The sequence below is a fragment of the Bemisia tabaci genome, chromosome 9 (assembly GCF_918797505.1).
Source record: "Bemisia tabaci chromosome 9, PGI_BMITA_v3".
In the NCBI taxonomy this organism is placed as follows: domain Eukaryota; kingdom Metazoa; phylum Arthropoda; class Insecta; order Hemiptera; family Aleyrodidae; genus Bemisia; species Bemisia tabaci.
In genome coordinates, this window is record NC_092801.1 from 26,675,471 (window position 1) to 26,692,975 (window position 17,505).

Genomic DNA, 17,505 nt, shown 5'->3' on the forward strand with positions numbered 1-17,505 from the left:
AGTGCGATCAGCGTGAAATGCATAGCGCCTACTAGACTGTCGGAATACTCCATGGACTCCATGCATTGCGCCGAACACGGTGCGGTCTGCGAAGCGCGGCGGCGGAAGTTAAAATCATTAATCCACATTTGAATCAGTGAGAGCGAACACACACACACTCGAAAAAATGAAAATAATCAAGACGCACACAAAACTGCACATTAGGTGAAAAAGTTTGCCTGAGAAAAAGATTATCGGTGGCAAAAGACAAGAACTTAAGGACACTTTTTGAGTCCAAGTTGGAACAGTTGCGCTAACTTCAATGGCCTTAAAAAACGGACTGTCTTTAATGAAAATTTAGCATTTTTAAGAAACCGAGTTGGTGTGTTTTCGTCCTCACTGATTCATTTATGTTTGTTCTTTCATAATTTTTTCGTTCATTTCTTATGAATGGAAGGCCTTGTCCACACAGAGATAGGTTTACGAAACTTAGCTTTCGCGCAAGGTTCTGTGAACTTTTGCGAGTAGTGTTGCCAGGGCTTTCCCAAAAAATGTGTTAAACACGAGTAAACGCGACTTATGCACCCCTACTCCGCTGGCACGTCCATTGGATGGTTTTTATTGATGTTTCAAAACGAAGGAGAAGAGGGCGGCAAAATACAGGCGGCCCATGGGCGGCAAGTAGATGAATCCGGTCCTGAGCGCAGATCATGAAGAGCGTCTTAACTCCGAAATTTATTGTCACTTCACGATCCGACTCAAGTTACCCGTACTGATTTTCGGGATGTATGCGAACTCATTACATGCAAAACAGATCGCCTTCAACCCCTCACGTATGCAACCAAGGTGTATAAAATGTCTGTGCAGAGTATAGATTACGTCGAACTTCTACGCATCACAATATTTAATACAAATTCACGAAATAAAATCGTGAAGTTTCTCAATTAATAAACACTCATAATATTTTCGATGCTTATGTAACAAGACGTAAAACCCAAGTTTCTAGATTTCCTTGAGTCATTGATATCGATGCTATTGTGAGTTGCATCAGCGCGGCTTTGATTTTTTTTTGTGAATTAGAGGAAGAAATGTGGCGTCATGATCATTGAAACAGTAGCTCTGTGAGAGATAAAGATAAGCTCAGATAAATTTATACTGAAATGTGAAAATAAGTGGGTGCCTGCCGGCTGTAATTAGAACAATTTTGCTCTCTGTGATACTCATGTTTACTTTAAGATTTTAATTATTAAAGTGTAATAACAAGTGATCAGCTCTCTGTTTGTTCTAATTCCTCTCAAGTGCGAGAACTTATATACGTTGAAAAGTTTCTACATTTACACAACTGGACCTTTAAGGTATTAATTTATTAAGTTCTATTTTGTTCAAACCCTGTTACCCCACACCATAGAAATAATTAAGAAGCCGATGTCAAAACCTTACGCATTGAAAAAAATTAAAAGAGAGTTTTCAGATCAAATTAATTCATTGAGATAACTCCTCTTTGAGAGGACTACATTGTCTGTCGTAAGATCGCATGAAAGCACGAAGAATTGAATGTGGCTCTCCAAACAAAATTTACCGTAATAGGTCATTCCGTGCATAGATTTGACTTCCAAAAAATTAAGTTTGCTCATACATTCAGTGCAAATTTGATAGAATTGAAAACATTGGTCATAACTCAATCCGCACATTTTTTAAGAACACTGAATGGCTATGCAGGCGCTCTTCTGAAAAAATGTCCATTAAGTGATTGCCATCATGAAGTAATTTCATTTTTTGGGCCACGTTTCAACATCCACTGATTTCAACATTTATAGGTCAACTGAAACACAATTTATTGATCGTAACCGAAAGCTTAAAATTATGGTGATTAAACTTACTCCCAATTGGTACGAATTGCTTTCAAAAAGTTTCTCAACATTTGCCTTTCTAATGGGTCATTGATTAAAAGATGCATGTCTCGTGGGAGATTTGACCTAGTTTTGATTTGGATCCGGCTCAACAGAAACAAATCAAGTAGCATCAAATAAGAGCACCCATCGAGTTTAAATCTATAAAAAGAAGTTTGAAATTTATACCTCCGTCAGAGTCGATTTTGAAGAAAAAGTTTAACGATCTTTCTCACGTTTTTTCATAACTTTGAACTTTTGACTGAAGGAAATTTCAAAACTATTCCCAGCTGATTTATTTTCAAAAATGCTACTTGGTGCGTTTTTGTTAAACTCTGTCCGTATTTTTTTGATGCCACCCTAGGCTTTTGAATGTTAAGGCGAATTTGAAAAAAAAAAAAAAAAAATAGTACACAAGGAGTGACTTTTCTGTCTTCACTGTCGAAAGTTTGCAACGGACTAGTTCAAATTTAAAAACTGCAGAGAGGCCATGAGTCACTCAAGACCTACAGGAAAATTTTCTGATTCAGTTTTCCACTGAAGGTTAAATTTAGCCTTGGAGGAAAAGGTCTTTTTTGCTTCTACGTGACAAATTTCACACTCACACCCTCGATTACTGCCGTTTTTGAATGACATCTGCTAAAGCAGAAGAACGTATGAGCATTCAGATGTTGCCGAATTTCCTTAAATAAAATGTGAATTTTTAAGAAACATTATTATTTGCACTCATGCTTGAAAGTTTCTGAAACAATAGAGTCAATTGAGAATATTTCTATCCAAAAAATTTACCAGTTACCCAGGCACTTAAATTCGCATCAAAGAAAATTTGACAACATCAAAATGTAAATACGACGTTTTCCCTTAACACAGCTGCATGACATAGACTAGGCATATGTATGACATCTATAGAGTCGACAAAAACGGGGGAAAATCCATTACATGCGTCATGTCATGAGCATCATAAAAACCAGGAAAATGTCCGATTTCACTCTGAATCATACTCTCATGCACCGAAGATCTATAAAATTTTTACGCAGAAACACACAAATTAAATGAGCGTTTAGACGGTGTGCCGATAGAAAATATTAATGAAATTTGACGTGCTACGTCGAAGAAAAAAATTTCTTTAAAATGACCTTCCAAAGCGGGTGTATTGATGATTCAACCACCTATCAGAGGCGTTTTTCACAAGTTAGCAACACTGCTTTTTCTCTGCTGACATGTACGTAAAACAATCGGTCGGGATTCGAGTAAGTTGGCAACACTGTTCTCCCTCCATTAATCCATAAAAATATCGACTTAAGTGTGGCAAGTATCGATTGTTTTACATATGTTTAAATGAATGAAAAACGGGGTTGCCAACTCGAAAGAATCACCACTGAAACTAGGTGAAACCTGAAACCCACTAGGTGAAGGGCTTCCTCGTCTAAAATCGATATTGTTAGTGGATTTTAATCGAGGAAAAAAATTAGAGATTTACTGCTGTCGAATCCATATCGTTTACTACGTAAAAACCTTTGAGCTGAATATTGCGTGTTCGTATTACCAAAAAAATTAAAAAAGAAAATTGAAAGTTTTTCCTTACCCACATTACACTGAGAGCAAATTGCGTTTACACATTTGAGCACATATGTGGGCACAAGAGAACTTTTAAAGTTGAGGCTGTGACTGCACCCTGGCTTAATGAGAGATGCTGTCTCTGTATTATTAAACTATCCATGCATAGAGCTAAATACATCAGAAAAATTTTACCACTCTAACATTTGAAATCCCCACCCACAGGGTAATCCAAAATTCTTGCACCACTAGCATTAGGCATCACCCCTGTTACTTTTGAACAAATTGTGATGTACATACATACAGTTAGTTAGTAAGTATAATTTTAAGGCACTCAGCGTCTCAGGCTATTAACGTCTTTACAGATAATTTTGACAATGGGAGTATAAACGAAAATTTAGATTTTTAAATTAAGAGAGGTGAAGAGTTTTAGAATTTTGCTGGTAATATTGGGTTCATCGCATGTAAGAGGGTTTGTATTTCTACATTCATTCATACATACATACATACATACATACATACATACATACATACATACATACATACATACATACATACATACATACATACATGAGAGTCGCTTTCACAGCGCTCTCTGGCGCTCTACGATGCCTCATCACCACACTGCCATGTTTAGGAAGAACGCCGCATGAACATTCAGGCGTTGCCAAATTTCCTTTGGTAAATCGCGAATTCTTGGAAAGTTTGTCTATATTTTTCTTCCAATTCCGCATATAATTTTGTTCGTAATTTCACCTTCCATTCCTAAAAATTTCAAGGGAAATGCTCATAACTTCTCTCAAAAATAAACATTTTATCAGAGGAAATTAGGCAGCTCTCGAATGTTCATAAGACGCTTTTCTTTTAAATTTTTTAAATTTTTGTATCAACTTGGCAATGACGCCTAAAACTGCCGTATTAAGGAAAAACGCCATATGAACCTTCAGGCGTTGACGAATTTCCATTGTTAAAACACGAATTTCCTGGTAAACTTATTTTAATATATCTCTTCCAATTTTTCAGATCATTTTTTTTCGGAATGCCACCTAAGGCACCTGAAAATTTCGAAGCAAAATTTTCATGAATTTCCTACAACATGAACATGTCATTGAAGGAAATTTGGAAATTCTTAAATGCTCATACGGCGCGGCGCTCTTCCTTAGCACGGCAGAATACATGGTTATCAGTGAACCGAGACGGCAAGTAGTGAAACCGGTAACCACTGACCAGTCAGTCGTTGCGTGGCACTTCCAAAATCACGAAAACCAGGAAATTCAGTCCCAAAAAAATTATTTTAATCCTCTTAAATTCAAGTATCATCCGGGCCTTCTTAGCTCAGCGGTAGAGCACTGGTCTCGTAAACCAGGGGTCGTGAGTTCAAACCTCACAGAAGGCATCGTTATTTTATTTTGAAAACCAGGGTATCCACTATCGGGCCTCCCTTGCTGTCTAGGACCACGCCATTGGGTCTTCGGACAATTGACCTCGAGCCCTCAGCCAGTACCTATAGTTCATGTCAATTTTACTTTTGTAAATTTCAAAATCGTGACGATAACCTTCTTCACACAAAAATATTTGAACCTCAGGCGCCCTACCAGAGTAATTCGGTGGCTCAGCGTTTCGTGCCTTAATTCAAATTAAGAGTTTAATTGGTTGTAGCCAGCCGGCTCGGTTATGCAAACTAAAATTAGGGTTTGACAAACCGGATGGTTGGGTTGATGTAGAACACCATGTTCGCCTCCATCTTACGGTCATGAAATTTTAATTTCGGAAGTCAAAATATTCGTGTCGTGTATTTCGCCACGTCCAACTTTTCTACCCCGCGTTAAAGTCTCTAAGTTAGCCGAGAAGAGTTCATTTTCTCCTTCATTTTGTGGCTTTGCAAATTTACCTACTTGATAGTTGAAGTAGTGGTATTACGTGCTTCGCCCTAGCCAACTTTTCTACCCTGCGTTAAAGTCCCTGAGTCAGCACGAAAGAGTGCACGTTCTCCTTCATTTCGTGGATATGCAATTTTACCTGCTTGAATGTTGAAATAGTTGTGTCATGAAGAGCGAAGATGCTCTGAATATTGTTGTAACACAGAAGACTGAGGAAACTTCATAGCAATCTCACACAGTTGTTAGCTGATTAAACCTCATTTTTCGGTCGTTTTCGTTTGTGTTGCAGTTTGGAGCGACAGTCATTGTCAATTGAATGATTTTAGTAGCATTCTACAGTTGTAATGTAACCGGAGTGGTGCGGAACACACGGAAAAAAATCAGGGTAGGGTTCGGCACTACCTATGGGTAGCTTTAGGGTCGGTAGTCCTGAGGAACAGAACATGTATTCGTCAACGCTACCTCTCGCTGTTCGTAGCGCCTACCCGCCGCTTGACTGCAACGCACACGGCAAGCTTGTTTCCACAAGTAGAATTTCTCTTGCGGAAGGCTAGAATGTCCGGGATGCGTATGCGCCGTGGACTGCTCGACTACGTCATCGTATGGCACGAGAACGTTGTGGACAGGGCTCATGAGTTAATGACGACTACGAATAGCCGCGACAACGGCATCCATCTCCGTTGACGTCACTGGCGATTTCTTATTCTCATTCACTCTTGTGGCCAGAGAACTGACGAGCACACCCCATATTTCTCACCTGCACATAAATCTGTTTGATAGAAATACGTCCAATTTAGGGACGGTCCGTTGTTTGTTGTTGAGCTGGTTCTCTATTTGAACGCATTGCCACAAGCATATCGACGGTGAAACTACCAAACCACGTGTCTCGTTTGCGGTGTTTAAAAATCTACGCTCACATTTTATTTTTTTGAAGTAGACCAAATCAATATCATTCCTTGAAATTTTCACGAAATTTTCTCCGCACACAGAGGAAAAATCACAGAAATTTTCAAGACTGGACGTTAAGTAGTTTTTCATTTAAAAAATAAAGTATGACAGGAAGTCTGCGACGTCGCAAACCGAGATACGTGGTTTGGTAGTTTCACCGTCGATATATGCTAGAATTCTAGAGGCAGATTGAAATCAAATTGCGCTCCCTATCGGCTGAGGGCTTTCAGAAAATAGAAAGAATCACATAGGTATTTTTCACAAGAATTTTGGTTCATGGGTTTACAGGTGATTGGTCAGTATGGAGAATAGTAGGCACAGCATGACAACAGCGGCTTATTTTACCTTTGTTTACATTTTTATCTCATCGGGGGAAGCAGCGGACCTTGGAATTGGATCTCATTCAACAGTTTTCTGTGATAAAGCGTAACCAACATCCACCCATCAGTCGGCTCATTCAAATCAGTGACCAGTGCATGGGAGTGTGTTTACAATCAGCACCTCGGGGAAAATGCGGGCCTCCGAGTGTATTTTGCAGAAAATCGAAAAGTTTGAAAACGCGGTTGCGCAGGTAAGAGAGTGCTATTTTTATTTGAATTGAGGTTATTTTAAAAGAGAATAAGTACAATTTTGAGAAAAGAAAATACACTGAAAAACAAAATTGCTAAAATACGGTGACAAATCACCAAATTAGTTAAATCAACCCGGTGTTCTTAATCTGTTTTGATGAGTTGTCACCTTTTTTCACTATTTCATGTGTTGATTTTAGCAGTTTTTTTTTTAGTGTAGTCTAAATCCATGCACTATATCAGTAATCTCATAAATGAGGTTATATCGTGTAATAATACAAAGTTGACCTTACTTTCAGAGATTTTTCATTCTCATATGTCGCAAGCAAATAGTCAAAACAGGCATTTTTTCAGTATCTAGATATAAACAGTAAAATATTTTTCCTCAGACTACTATCTAATTATTTTGCTATAACTATTAGCTATGGACAAACTAATCCTCTGATCATGTGAGGAAAGATCCTACTAAAAATTCGCTTCTGACAATGATACATAAATTTTTTCTTGTCCTTAAAATGCACATTATCTCAAAATATGCAGCATTTTATATAGTGAGGAGTCATCACAATGTAGACGGTTGAAGCAATATGGGGATCATGTTCGAACGGAAAATACAATGATAGTTTGTGCCTTGAAGAATTTCTTTTCTCTGAATACTGAAAATTTGAAAGGTCTTTGTCAAAACATTCATAATTTCGTGAACTTTGAAAATTTAACTAGCTGCCCAGGTACTTGAAAAAGTGCCTGATTTGACTATTTGCCTGCCTGCCTACCTACCTGACTATGAAATGTAAAGAAATAAGTTCTCCTCTATACTCCAAAAATATAGGTTAAACTAATTTTTGTTGTTATTTAAAATTCTGGGTATATAATTTTCATGATACAAAGAAAATTTGGCGTAAAATTTTGATAAATAATCCTTGGTAGTTTTCCACTGAAAAATATGAAGCCTCTAATATTTAGTTGTTATCATGGCTATGAAAAAAAATTCATAAAAAGGGCAGTGACGTACAAATAGAAACGTCTTATTGGTGGGGTTTAAAGTTTTATAACATAACAGATAAATACGAAAAATGAGGGGAAATTGCGGAGAAATTTGTTTGCAATGAAGACGCTCATACCTTTAGGACTCCCTCTCCTCCTTCATAACCCCTCAAAAGTGACTTCCAATGTCACTTTGTGTCCATACCTACTTTCTAACTAAAGTCAAAAGCTATAAAAAGATTGAAGACTACAAAAATACCAGTAGGAACTGGAAACAATGATTTTCAAATTTATACCACCTAAATGTGATCAGGGAGTGTGTCAATGTGTTTCAAATGTGTGACCACCTAATCCCAAGTAGCATTTTTCAACGGAAAAATCGCGATTTGTTGCAATTTTGTCGGCGATAAAATCGCTAAGATCATCAACATCTGAGCGATTATCTTCGATTTTGTTGCAATAAAATCGCGATTTTATCGCCCAGCAATTTATCGCAACAAAAATGGCGATATATGGCGATTTAGTCTCGATCTCATCGACGAAAATTGATCGCGATTTTATTGAACAAAAAATTGCGATGCATAGCGATTTAATCGCCATAAATCGCAATTTTTTATTTGATAATATTGCGATAAATTGCCACCGATAAAATCGCTATTTATCGCGATCATTGCTACTTGGGAATAGGTAGATCTGGTTTGCGGGATGCCCATTAATTGAGCCTTAAAGGGGAAAAAATGATCTCGAGTTAATAACATCAGAGGAAAACTATCAAATATAATTTTGACACACTGACGTCAAATGAGTAGCGTGACTCATTGCCCCAATAATTCCTTTCATCTAAATCCGTTCGTTTCACCTCTATAGTCACTTTTCCTTCCTAATCAACTAGTCGACCGAGCATTTTGCTGAGTTTTGATTAGGTTATTCGTCATTCTCAGGCAAAGTTTGTTTACCCGGTTGGAAAACATGATGACTTCATCTGCATCAGATTAAAACAATGTGTTTATTCACTTAAATGCGGATTCTCTTTTTTCAAGGGGAATCAAAATGATTGAAAAATTAATTTATAGGGCCTGCAATATTTATTGCACAGTTGGACTGCATTTTACACTAAGGAACCGAAATTTTTGGGTCATAAGTAAAGGTAAAAATACATATCTGAAAAGGAAAACTACTGGCACATTATGTTGTTTTTAAGTTGCCATAAATTGTAGTTCCTGATTGCGGTTTCATAAAATACTCATAAAATATTGGAAATTCTCTTAATCAATATTGTGGCAAGATTAGTTCCATGTCAGATCCAAATCAAAGTCCTGAATGCATCCAAAAGGTTTGAAAAAAATTAATGAAACTTCAAACAAATAAATTCTTTGCAATTTTCCATCTCTGATTGAAAGATGATGAAATATCGAGGTAATAGCCACATTAAAATGCGGCTATTCTGCCGTACTCAGAAAGAATGCCATAAGAACATTCGAGAGTTGCCAAATTTCTTTTATGAAAATATGTATTTTTGAGGGAAGTTTTAATCATTTTTCCTGGAAATGTTTAGACTTTTCAGATCAAACTACGAACGAAATCCTGTGAAAAACTGGAGGAGGTATATCCAAAGATTTTCCTGGAAATTCGAGATTTGTCGAGGGAAATTTGGCAACGCCTGATTACTGCCGTGCTAAGGAAGAACGCCGTATGAACATTCGAGAGTTGCCAAATTTCCCTCGATAAAACCTGGATTTCTGACGACATTCATGCATATTTTTCCTTCAAAATTTTCAGGTATTTTAGATTAAATTGCGCACAAATCTGCCTGAAAATTTTGGAAAATTACACTCGCAATTTTCCCAGTAAATTCGGTTTTTATCGGAGGCAACTTGGCAACGTCTAAAGGCTCATACGGCGTTCTTCTTTAGCACGGCAGATTAATCAAACGGCGTTCTTCCTTTTCACGGCAGTATCGTCGCTCCTCTGACGTAAGGGCGCATCTCGATTTCCACGTGAACCCTGTCTCCCATATAACTCCATGCTTTCTAGGGCTCACGTCGAAATCGAGATACGCCATTACGTCAGAGGAGCGACGGTATTAGCTGGATATTTCATAATCTCTCTTGATTTATTAATTGGACGTATTTCTGTCAAACGGAACTATGTGCATTAAGACATGAACCCTGAGGCCCATAAGCATACATGCATCACAGGGCTCACGTCGTATTGCACATAGTTCCGTTTGACAGAAATACGTCCAATTACTCTCCGTGGGTGAGATCCTCGTCATAACATTCATTCCAAGTGCTTGTTTCTTGTGTTGTTCAGGTGGACGGCGAGACAGGGCGGAAATTAACATACAACGATATAATAGAGAGGAGCAGTGCGCTGACAAGATGGCTCCGTTCCCGCGGCGTCGGGCCCAAGGACGTTATCGTGCTCATGAGTAAAAACAACGCCGACTACGTGTGGATCCTCCTGGGGATCTGGAACTCCGGCGCGGCATGCTACCTCATCAACCCACGATTCACTCTCAGTGAGTTCTCTTTACTTTCTAGCCTGGTTAGAGGTGCACTGAAAAAAAATCTCGACCAAGAATTCAGGGTTATATTTGATCCCAGTTTTTTCTTGGTAAAATTACCATTTATGGAATTGGTACTTTTACCGAGAAATCTCGTAACGTAACGAACGTAATGAACGTAATGAACGTACACTGAAAAAAAAATCTCGGTGTATTTACTAAGAAAAGGGTAAAATAACCAAGAATTCAGGGTTCTATTTGATCCCAGTTTTTTCTTGGTAAAATTACCATTTATGGAATTGGTAATTTTACCGAGAAATCTCGGTAAAATTATTGAACTTTCTCGGTAATTTTACTGGATCTTGGTAAAAACGCCAATATTTTTTATCGACTATGGTATAATTACCGAGATAAAATGGCAAAGTTATTGGGAATTGATTACCAATAAAAGTGGTATTCTTGCCTAAAAAAAACAGTAAAAATACCGGTTTTTAGGTAAGTTTACCAGTCTGTCTTGGTAAAATTACCAATAATTGGTAAAAAAAGTGAGATGGTAAAGGTACCAACGGACCTTGGTAAAAATGCCGAGAATTTTTTTTCAGTGTGGTACCTACACAGGGTTTCCCAGGATTACGGCTCGTGAAAGAGCGCAAAAAATCAGGGCACAAGGTACTGCACAAAATGTTCCAGAAACGCGTCGTTTTGACGCAACAGAGCTTTGAAAAAGTTCCAGATTTTTGAGGCTCCTTGCTGGGTAGACAATTTTTACTGCAGGGATTGTAGGAAAATTGCCTACGTAGCAAGGAGCTAGGAAGAGCTGTTGAGACAGTTTCGGGATTTTCGAGGCCCCATGCTCGATCCTGAAACTTAATTTTGTTAACTGCCGGACATCCTATACAGGGTGTCTCAAGATTTAGTTCGAATATTGAAGGAGTCGATTCTTTGGGTCAAGAAAAGACGTTTTTGAAGTATAACTTTTTCCAAAAACGCTTTACCTGGGGCCACGGCCCCCCAAAGTTGGAGAAAAAAAACGTATTTTTGACACTGTGACAATGTTTATTAACCAAGATTAATGAAAATCGGTAACTAAGTGTAATTTTTAGCACTCTTTTCATTTTTGACCTCCAGAAAAAGGACTACTCATTTTGAGGGGGGCTTAGGGGAGTATTGAACCCAAAAGTAACCAACATTAATGTTTCTAGAGACAAAAATTATTTTTGACGGCACCACTAGATTCAGCGTTGAAAAATATTGAGAGAATATATCTTGCACTATTTCGCTATGACTCATCGTTTTTAGGTAATATGGACTGAATGGATCGCGGGTAGGAGCGAAAGGGATGGGGGATGGTCCCTAGGGAAAGCGTTTTTGGACAAAATTATACCACAAAAACGTCTTTTTTTGACACAAAGAATCGACTCCTTCAATATTCGTACTTAATCTTGAGACTCCCTGTAAAGGATGTCCGGAAGTTAACGTACTTAAATTTCAGGATTGAGCAAGGGGCTTCGAAAATCCCGAAACTGTCGCGAAGGCCCTTCCTCAATCCTTGCTATGTAGGCAATTTTGCGTACGATCCCCGCAGTAAAATTCGTCTATCCAGCGAGGAGCTTCGAAAATCTGGAACGATTTCAAAGCTCTGTTGCGTCATATGACGCGTTTCTGGAAAATTTTGTACGTACATTGTACCCTTGATTTTTTGTATGCTCTTTCACGTGCCGTAATCCGTTTTCCAAATATCATCCACCAAAAAAGTTATCACGATTTTAAAATTCGGGAACGCTCGTGACGTCATTTACCGGAAACGGACGTCCTCGAAAACACAAAAAATGAACACTACGCTAGAAATAACCCCCTTCAAAAAGTTTCAGTCACTTACTAAGTAAGTACTAAGTAAGTAACTTACTACTAAATAACGAGGGGTTATATCATTTTGAAATACAAAAAATAGCAACTTTGGAAGTGCATAGCTTACTTATGAAGCGTTTTCGGGCATATGTGTTAAGGAAAAAAGTCGTATTTTGAGCCGAAAAATCGATCCTGAAAGTTACGTGCGTTAACTTCTGGACACCCTGTAAACTGCGGTGATAGCGAAGAGAGCAGTAAGAGTCAAATGTTCGAAATCGAATTTCCTTCAAAATTTGTCTAATCTCTTTTAGACGGAATCACTGAAATAGCTAAAACAGCAAAATTCATCCTAATTGTATGAAAACGAAACGTATGAGAAAACCGGAAGTGTATTAAAAATGCTTAGTTTCAGACAAAACAGCAATAAGTGGCATTATTCCTCTAAGGAGCCAATGACGACCGAGCTTTCAAGTAAAGCGCCGTCCTCTTCTGCCAATTTCTAACCTAAAAATGTGTTTGCTGGGTGTCCAAAACGCAGCCACGAAAGCATGCATAGCACTTACGGCTGTCTTGCCTAACGATAGTCTAGCATGAAAATGACAAATACCCTTCTGATGTAACTGAAACAAAATCGGTCGATTTTTAATCATCCAAACTATTTCTAAAGGTCTTTCGGATGATTAGTGGCAATTTGACAAAGAACGGAGGCTTTTTCTTCAATAAAATTTTCCGGTCAGACGCCTCTGAGCCCGTTTTCTCAGAACTTCATTTTTGCACTTACCCAAGTAACAGTGATCGGGATAAATAGCAATTTTATCGGTTGGTTATCGCGATTATATCGGTGGCAATATATCGAGATATTATCCCATTAAAAATCACGATATATGGCGGTTAAATCGCAGCAAATCGCAATTTTTGGTTCGATAAAATCTTGATCAATTTTTGGCGATATAATCGAGATCAAATCGGCAGTTATCGCGATTTTTATTTCGAAACTATCGCGATAAATTGTCAGGCGATGAAAGCGCGATTTTATCGCGATAAGACAGAGAATAATCGCTCAGATGTTGATGATCCTGGCGATTTTATCGTCGATAAAATCGCAATATATAGCAATTTTTCCGTTGAGAAATGCTACTTGGGTTAATGCTCTCTTCGCTATCACGGCAGTATAGGATGAATACGGACATTTCAAAATATCCGACTCCTAGGGACCACAAGGGTAGCCAACCAGACAGAGGCGGCAGAGTTTGGCGAAAGCGGCGAGTGATTTAGATCATGAATGCTTAAAGTGGGGGGTTTGGGGGAGAAGGCACATAAGTGTAGTTTTTGAAAAATTGAGATATTGTTGATTTCGAGTAAAACTAGTCTTATTGCATATTCCGTGTAAAAATCGCTTCCAAATTCCAATGTTTACGCATCAGAAAGTCAGTTTAAAACGTTCTTTTTGCTCCGCCATATGGATCCGTATCATCTTTCGGAACTTCAAACACCAACTTCTCGAAATAGCAAAAACTGCACTTACGCGCCTTGTCCTTTAAGGCCCTCAAATCATCATGAAAAGCCATGCTTCATTACAACTTAAAAGTCGAGATAAAATAGTGGAAGACAGAAGTTTTCAGGGAGTCTTTTTAAAAAAATGTCTGGGGGTGGACCCCCGAAGAACGCGCCTTCTTTTGAGGGAGGCCCTTACTCCTTACTAAGCCTCCCCCTCAAATTCAAATCTTGACTATACATGCCTACCACAATAAATCTTGTCAATTGTGTTATTTGCTTGAGTATTTTTTTTAAAAAATGGACAAATCTGCAATTTTAAATTTGTATGTGTCAGCTTTAGCTCTCTACGTGAGTTAATAGAAGATTGAAGCATTGGCAGGCGTCAATGGTCCGAGAAAGGTCATAAGGTCAGAAATAAAAAAATGCTATTTGCCAGAAACTTAGAGGCAAGTAAACGTAAAATAGATAGAATAATAGTAGACATATAATGGGGGCAAAGGGGGAGGGGCACAAACGAATGAAACTTTTGACAATAATATCGCCTCCTATATCGCTCTCGAATCCTTAATGATGCATTTATCTCTTGATAAAACTGGAAAAAACGCTATCAAGAATTTTACTTTTAACTCGCGCCCTAAGTTGAAAATAGCGTCGGTTCCGGTGGAAAAAAATGGAAAATCTTCAATTGGACGCATTTTAATCAAAGAAACTCCACTGTGACTTGGTTCCTGAGACCCATAAGAGTGCATGCATGATAGAGCCCATTTTATAATGGAGATTGTTCCTTTCGATTTTAATACGTTCAATTAACCTTTGACTCTTTGAATCAATATGTGCTTCTAAAATGCACTAATTGTGAGTTAGGTATACGTGAACCTATCAGATCTCTAGGTCAATGTCTGACCTGCAGTGTCGCGACGTTGAGAACAGCACATTTGGACGTATTTCTATCAAACGGAACTATGTGCATTAAGACATGATTGCCCATAAGCCCTGAGACCCATAAGATTACATGCATAACAGGGCTTACGTCATAATGGACATAGTTCCGTTTGACAGAAATGCGTCCATTTATAATTCTAAGAGCCTGAACTGGACGTCATTCGACGGAGTAAACATGTTTGATCTGAATAAGGATGCACCTCTAGACCACCTTGTAGTTAGTCCCCCGGGAGAAGGGAGACGTAATTGGACGTATTTCTACCAAACAGACCTATGTGGAGGTGAGAAATGTGGGGTGTGCTCGTCGAAGCTGCATAAGAAGCAATGTAAAAGTGGGCGTGATTCCTTTTGAAGAATTGGAAAAGCGGGATTTTACATTCTATCAAAGAGACCTATGTGCCAACTGAATGCGAGGTTCATGAGCCGCGGGCATGGTAAGAGAGCGTTGTGCACAGGGCTCATGAGTTAAAGACCCCCTCTAACGATCTCCCCCTCGCTCGAGTGCGCACTATCATTGCCGCTGACGTCACTGGCGCTTTATTATTCCCATTCACTCTTACGGCCAGAAAACTAACGAGCACGCCCCACATTTCTCACCTCCACATAGGTCTGTTTGGTAGAAATACGTCCAATTACAACGAGAGTAATCTACAAAGTTAGTTCCCGGATTTCATATCTTCCAAACTGAAAAAGATGGGTAAATCAAATCGGTGTAAAGGTCTGGTCCTTAATAAGGGCGTCGTCCACATGGCAAGGAATTTTCAGGAAAATTTGTGAATCCACCTCCTCCAATTTTTCGGAGGATTTGTTCGAAATTTGATCTAAAAAGTTTGAAAATTTCAAGAAACAATATTCATTACATTCTTCAAAAATAGATATTTTCCGAGCGAAAATTTGGCAACATTCGAATGTTCATACGGCGCATAGTAGATCGAGTCCATAAGAGTAATCGGACAAAACTTGGAGACTTTGAAAGCTTGTAACTCCGTTCACACAAAACTTTGAGGTTTTAAAAGTGGTTTTATTGGTTTCCTCGCGGAATTTTTCTAGTAGCCATCGCGTTTGGTGCAATGCGTGAAGTATTCCTACAGTCTTGTAGGCGCTATGCGTTTCACGCCAACCGCTGCTGACCGCACTACGTTTGACGCAATGCGTGAAGTATTCATGGAGTCTTGCAGGCGCTAATATGTGTGTCATACTGACCGGCGCGCAGAGGGTTTCTCCTTTCCATCTCAAGTCCTCGTCATCATTGCTCTCTGCGCCGCCGACTTTGAAAGCTTGTAACTCCGTTCACACAAAACTTTGAGGTTTTAAAAGTGGTTTTATTTGTTTCCTCGTGGAATTTTCCTGCAGGAGCACCCCTTAAAATTTAAAATGTGACGAAATAAACATCAACATTTGCGGTCTAATGGAACATTTCATGTCCGACCTCTCTGATTGACTCGATCTCCTGTTAGTGCCTCGTTAATTGTACCTTTTTTTCACAATGGACCACTAGACAAGGTACGAATTTCAGCATTCTGATACATGTTTCTCAACCAAAATTTCACGTAGAACACGATACGCACAACGAAAATTACCAAAATCAACTCCTGACGAAGATATTTAATGATTCTTGATGCGTGAATTCAAACCACCCGCTCATGAAAACTCAATGCTCTACGTGATTCACATCGCGCGCTAAATGTTTATCATGACAGTCTCTGCGATGTAAACATCTCCAACTTCAATCTTGACACTTTGGCTCAGCTATAGCAAATTACCAATAGTTTGAACAACACATGGTGGAAAATGAACATTGCTCGATTGAGAAGCTTGCTGAAACCGTTGTGGTGCGCGATTTGACTCACGTAGAGCTTTGAGTTTCTTGTGAGCGGGCAGTTCAAATTCCTCGTAATCAGTGCGAAATAAAAACGTTAATAACTTCGTTAGAAGTTGATTTCGGTTATTTTCGTAGTGTGAATCGTGTTCTACGTGAAATTCTGGTTAAGAAACATGTATCAGATTGCTTAAATTCGTACCTTGTCTGGTGGTCCATTGGAGGGCAGCCATCTATACTATAAGCTCCAAGATCCTAATTTTGCGAAACTGGTAACGCTTACAATTAGTTCCAGCGTTCTACCGAGCCGATTTTCATGATTTTTGCGGCTATCGACGGGCAATTGTCTCTAGATAAGCCAACTCTTTTCAGATTTTCAAAATATGGCCCAGGTTTTTTAAATTACGTGGTAAAGTTGCGAATTCTCCCATTTAAACAATGTAAATTTATACTTTTTGTCATAGTTCGGTTCGTTTGAGCGTTCTACCGGGCCGATTTCCATGATTTTTGCGTAAATCGAGAGGTAATAATAATTTTATAATAATAAATATAATAAATTATAATTATAATTATAATTATATTAATAAATTATATATATTTTTTTTTAATAATTTTATTTGCCATAGATGAGCCCGCTGTAATCAGATTTTGGAAAAAGGACCCAGGTTTTTTTTTAAAATCACGTTATAAAAGTGAGTGAGTTTACAGAATGCTCCGGTACTGCTACCGCTATGCGCGGGAGGATGCGCAGTGGTCGAGGAGGTTGCGCAGTAGCTGTGTAGCCTGCGCATCAGCTCTACACTTATCTACACAAAATTCGCACCAACGATTTCACGTAGAGCGGTGGCCGAGTCGTTAAAGACGTCGAATGCATCCACTGGACTTCGATGTGGATTCGATCCTCATAATCCATGAAATCTTAATTATTACCTGACTATCATTGTTCATTGTTTTACTGCAATATTTCATCAAACAGTCATTCCAAAACGCGTCTTTTTAATTTTAAAGTAATTTTAAGTATAAAGTTTAAAATTAAAGTATATCTCATATCGTAATTTTTTAGGGAAAAATAAAACTAACACTGATA

General features: G+C 38.5%; 1 protein-coding gene and 1 non-coding gene across 2 annotated transcripts in view; both read left to right on the plus strand.

Moving 5' to 3' along the window:
* Positions 1 to 1,090: 1,090 nt before the first annotated feature.
* LOC109037670 (luciferin 4-monooxygenase) overlaps positions 1,091 to 17,505 on the plus strand; it is a 29,390-nt gene continuing 12,975 nt past the window's right edge. The window contains exons 1-3 of the mRNA XM_072304468.1: positions 1,091 to 1,334; positions 6,542 to 6,824; positions 10,120 to 10,326. Coding sequence (XP_072160569.1) covers positions 6,765 to 6,824; positions 10,120 to 10,326 — 267 coding nt within the window. The 5' untranslated portion in view covers positions 1,091 to 1,334; positions 6,542 to 6,764. The remainder of the gene's footprint in view (positions 1,335 to 6,541; positions 6,825 to 10,119; positions 10,327 to 17,505) is intronic.
* On the plus strand, positions 4,750 to 4,821 carry TRNAT-CGU (transfer RNA threonine (anticodon CGU)). The gene has a single exon. It is a non-coding gene; the product is annotated as a tRNA-Thr (tRNA).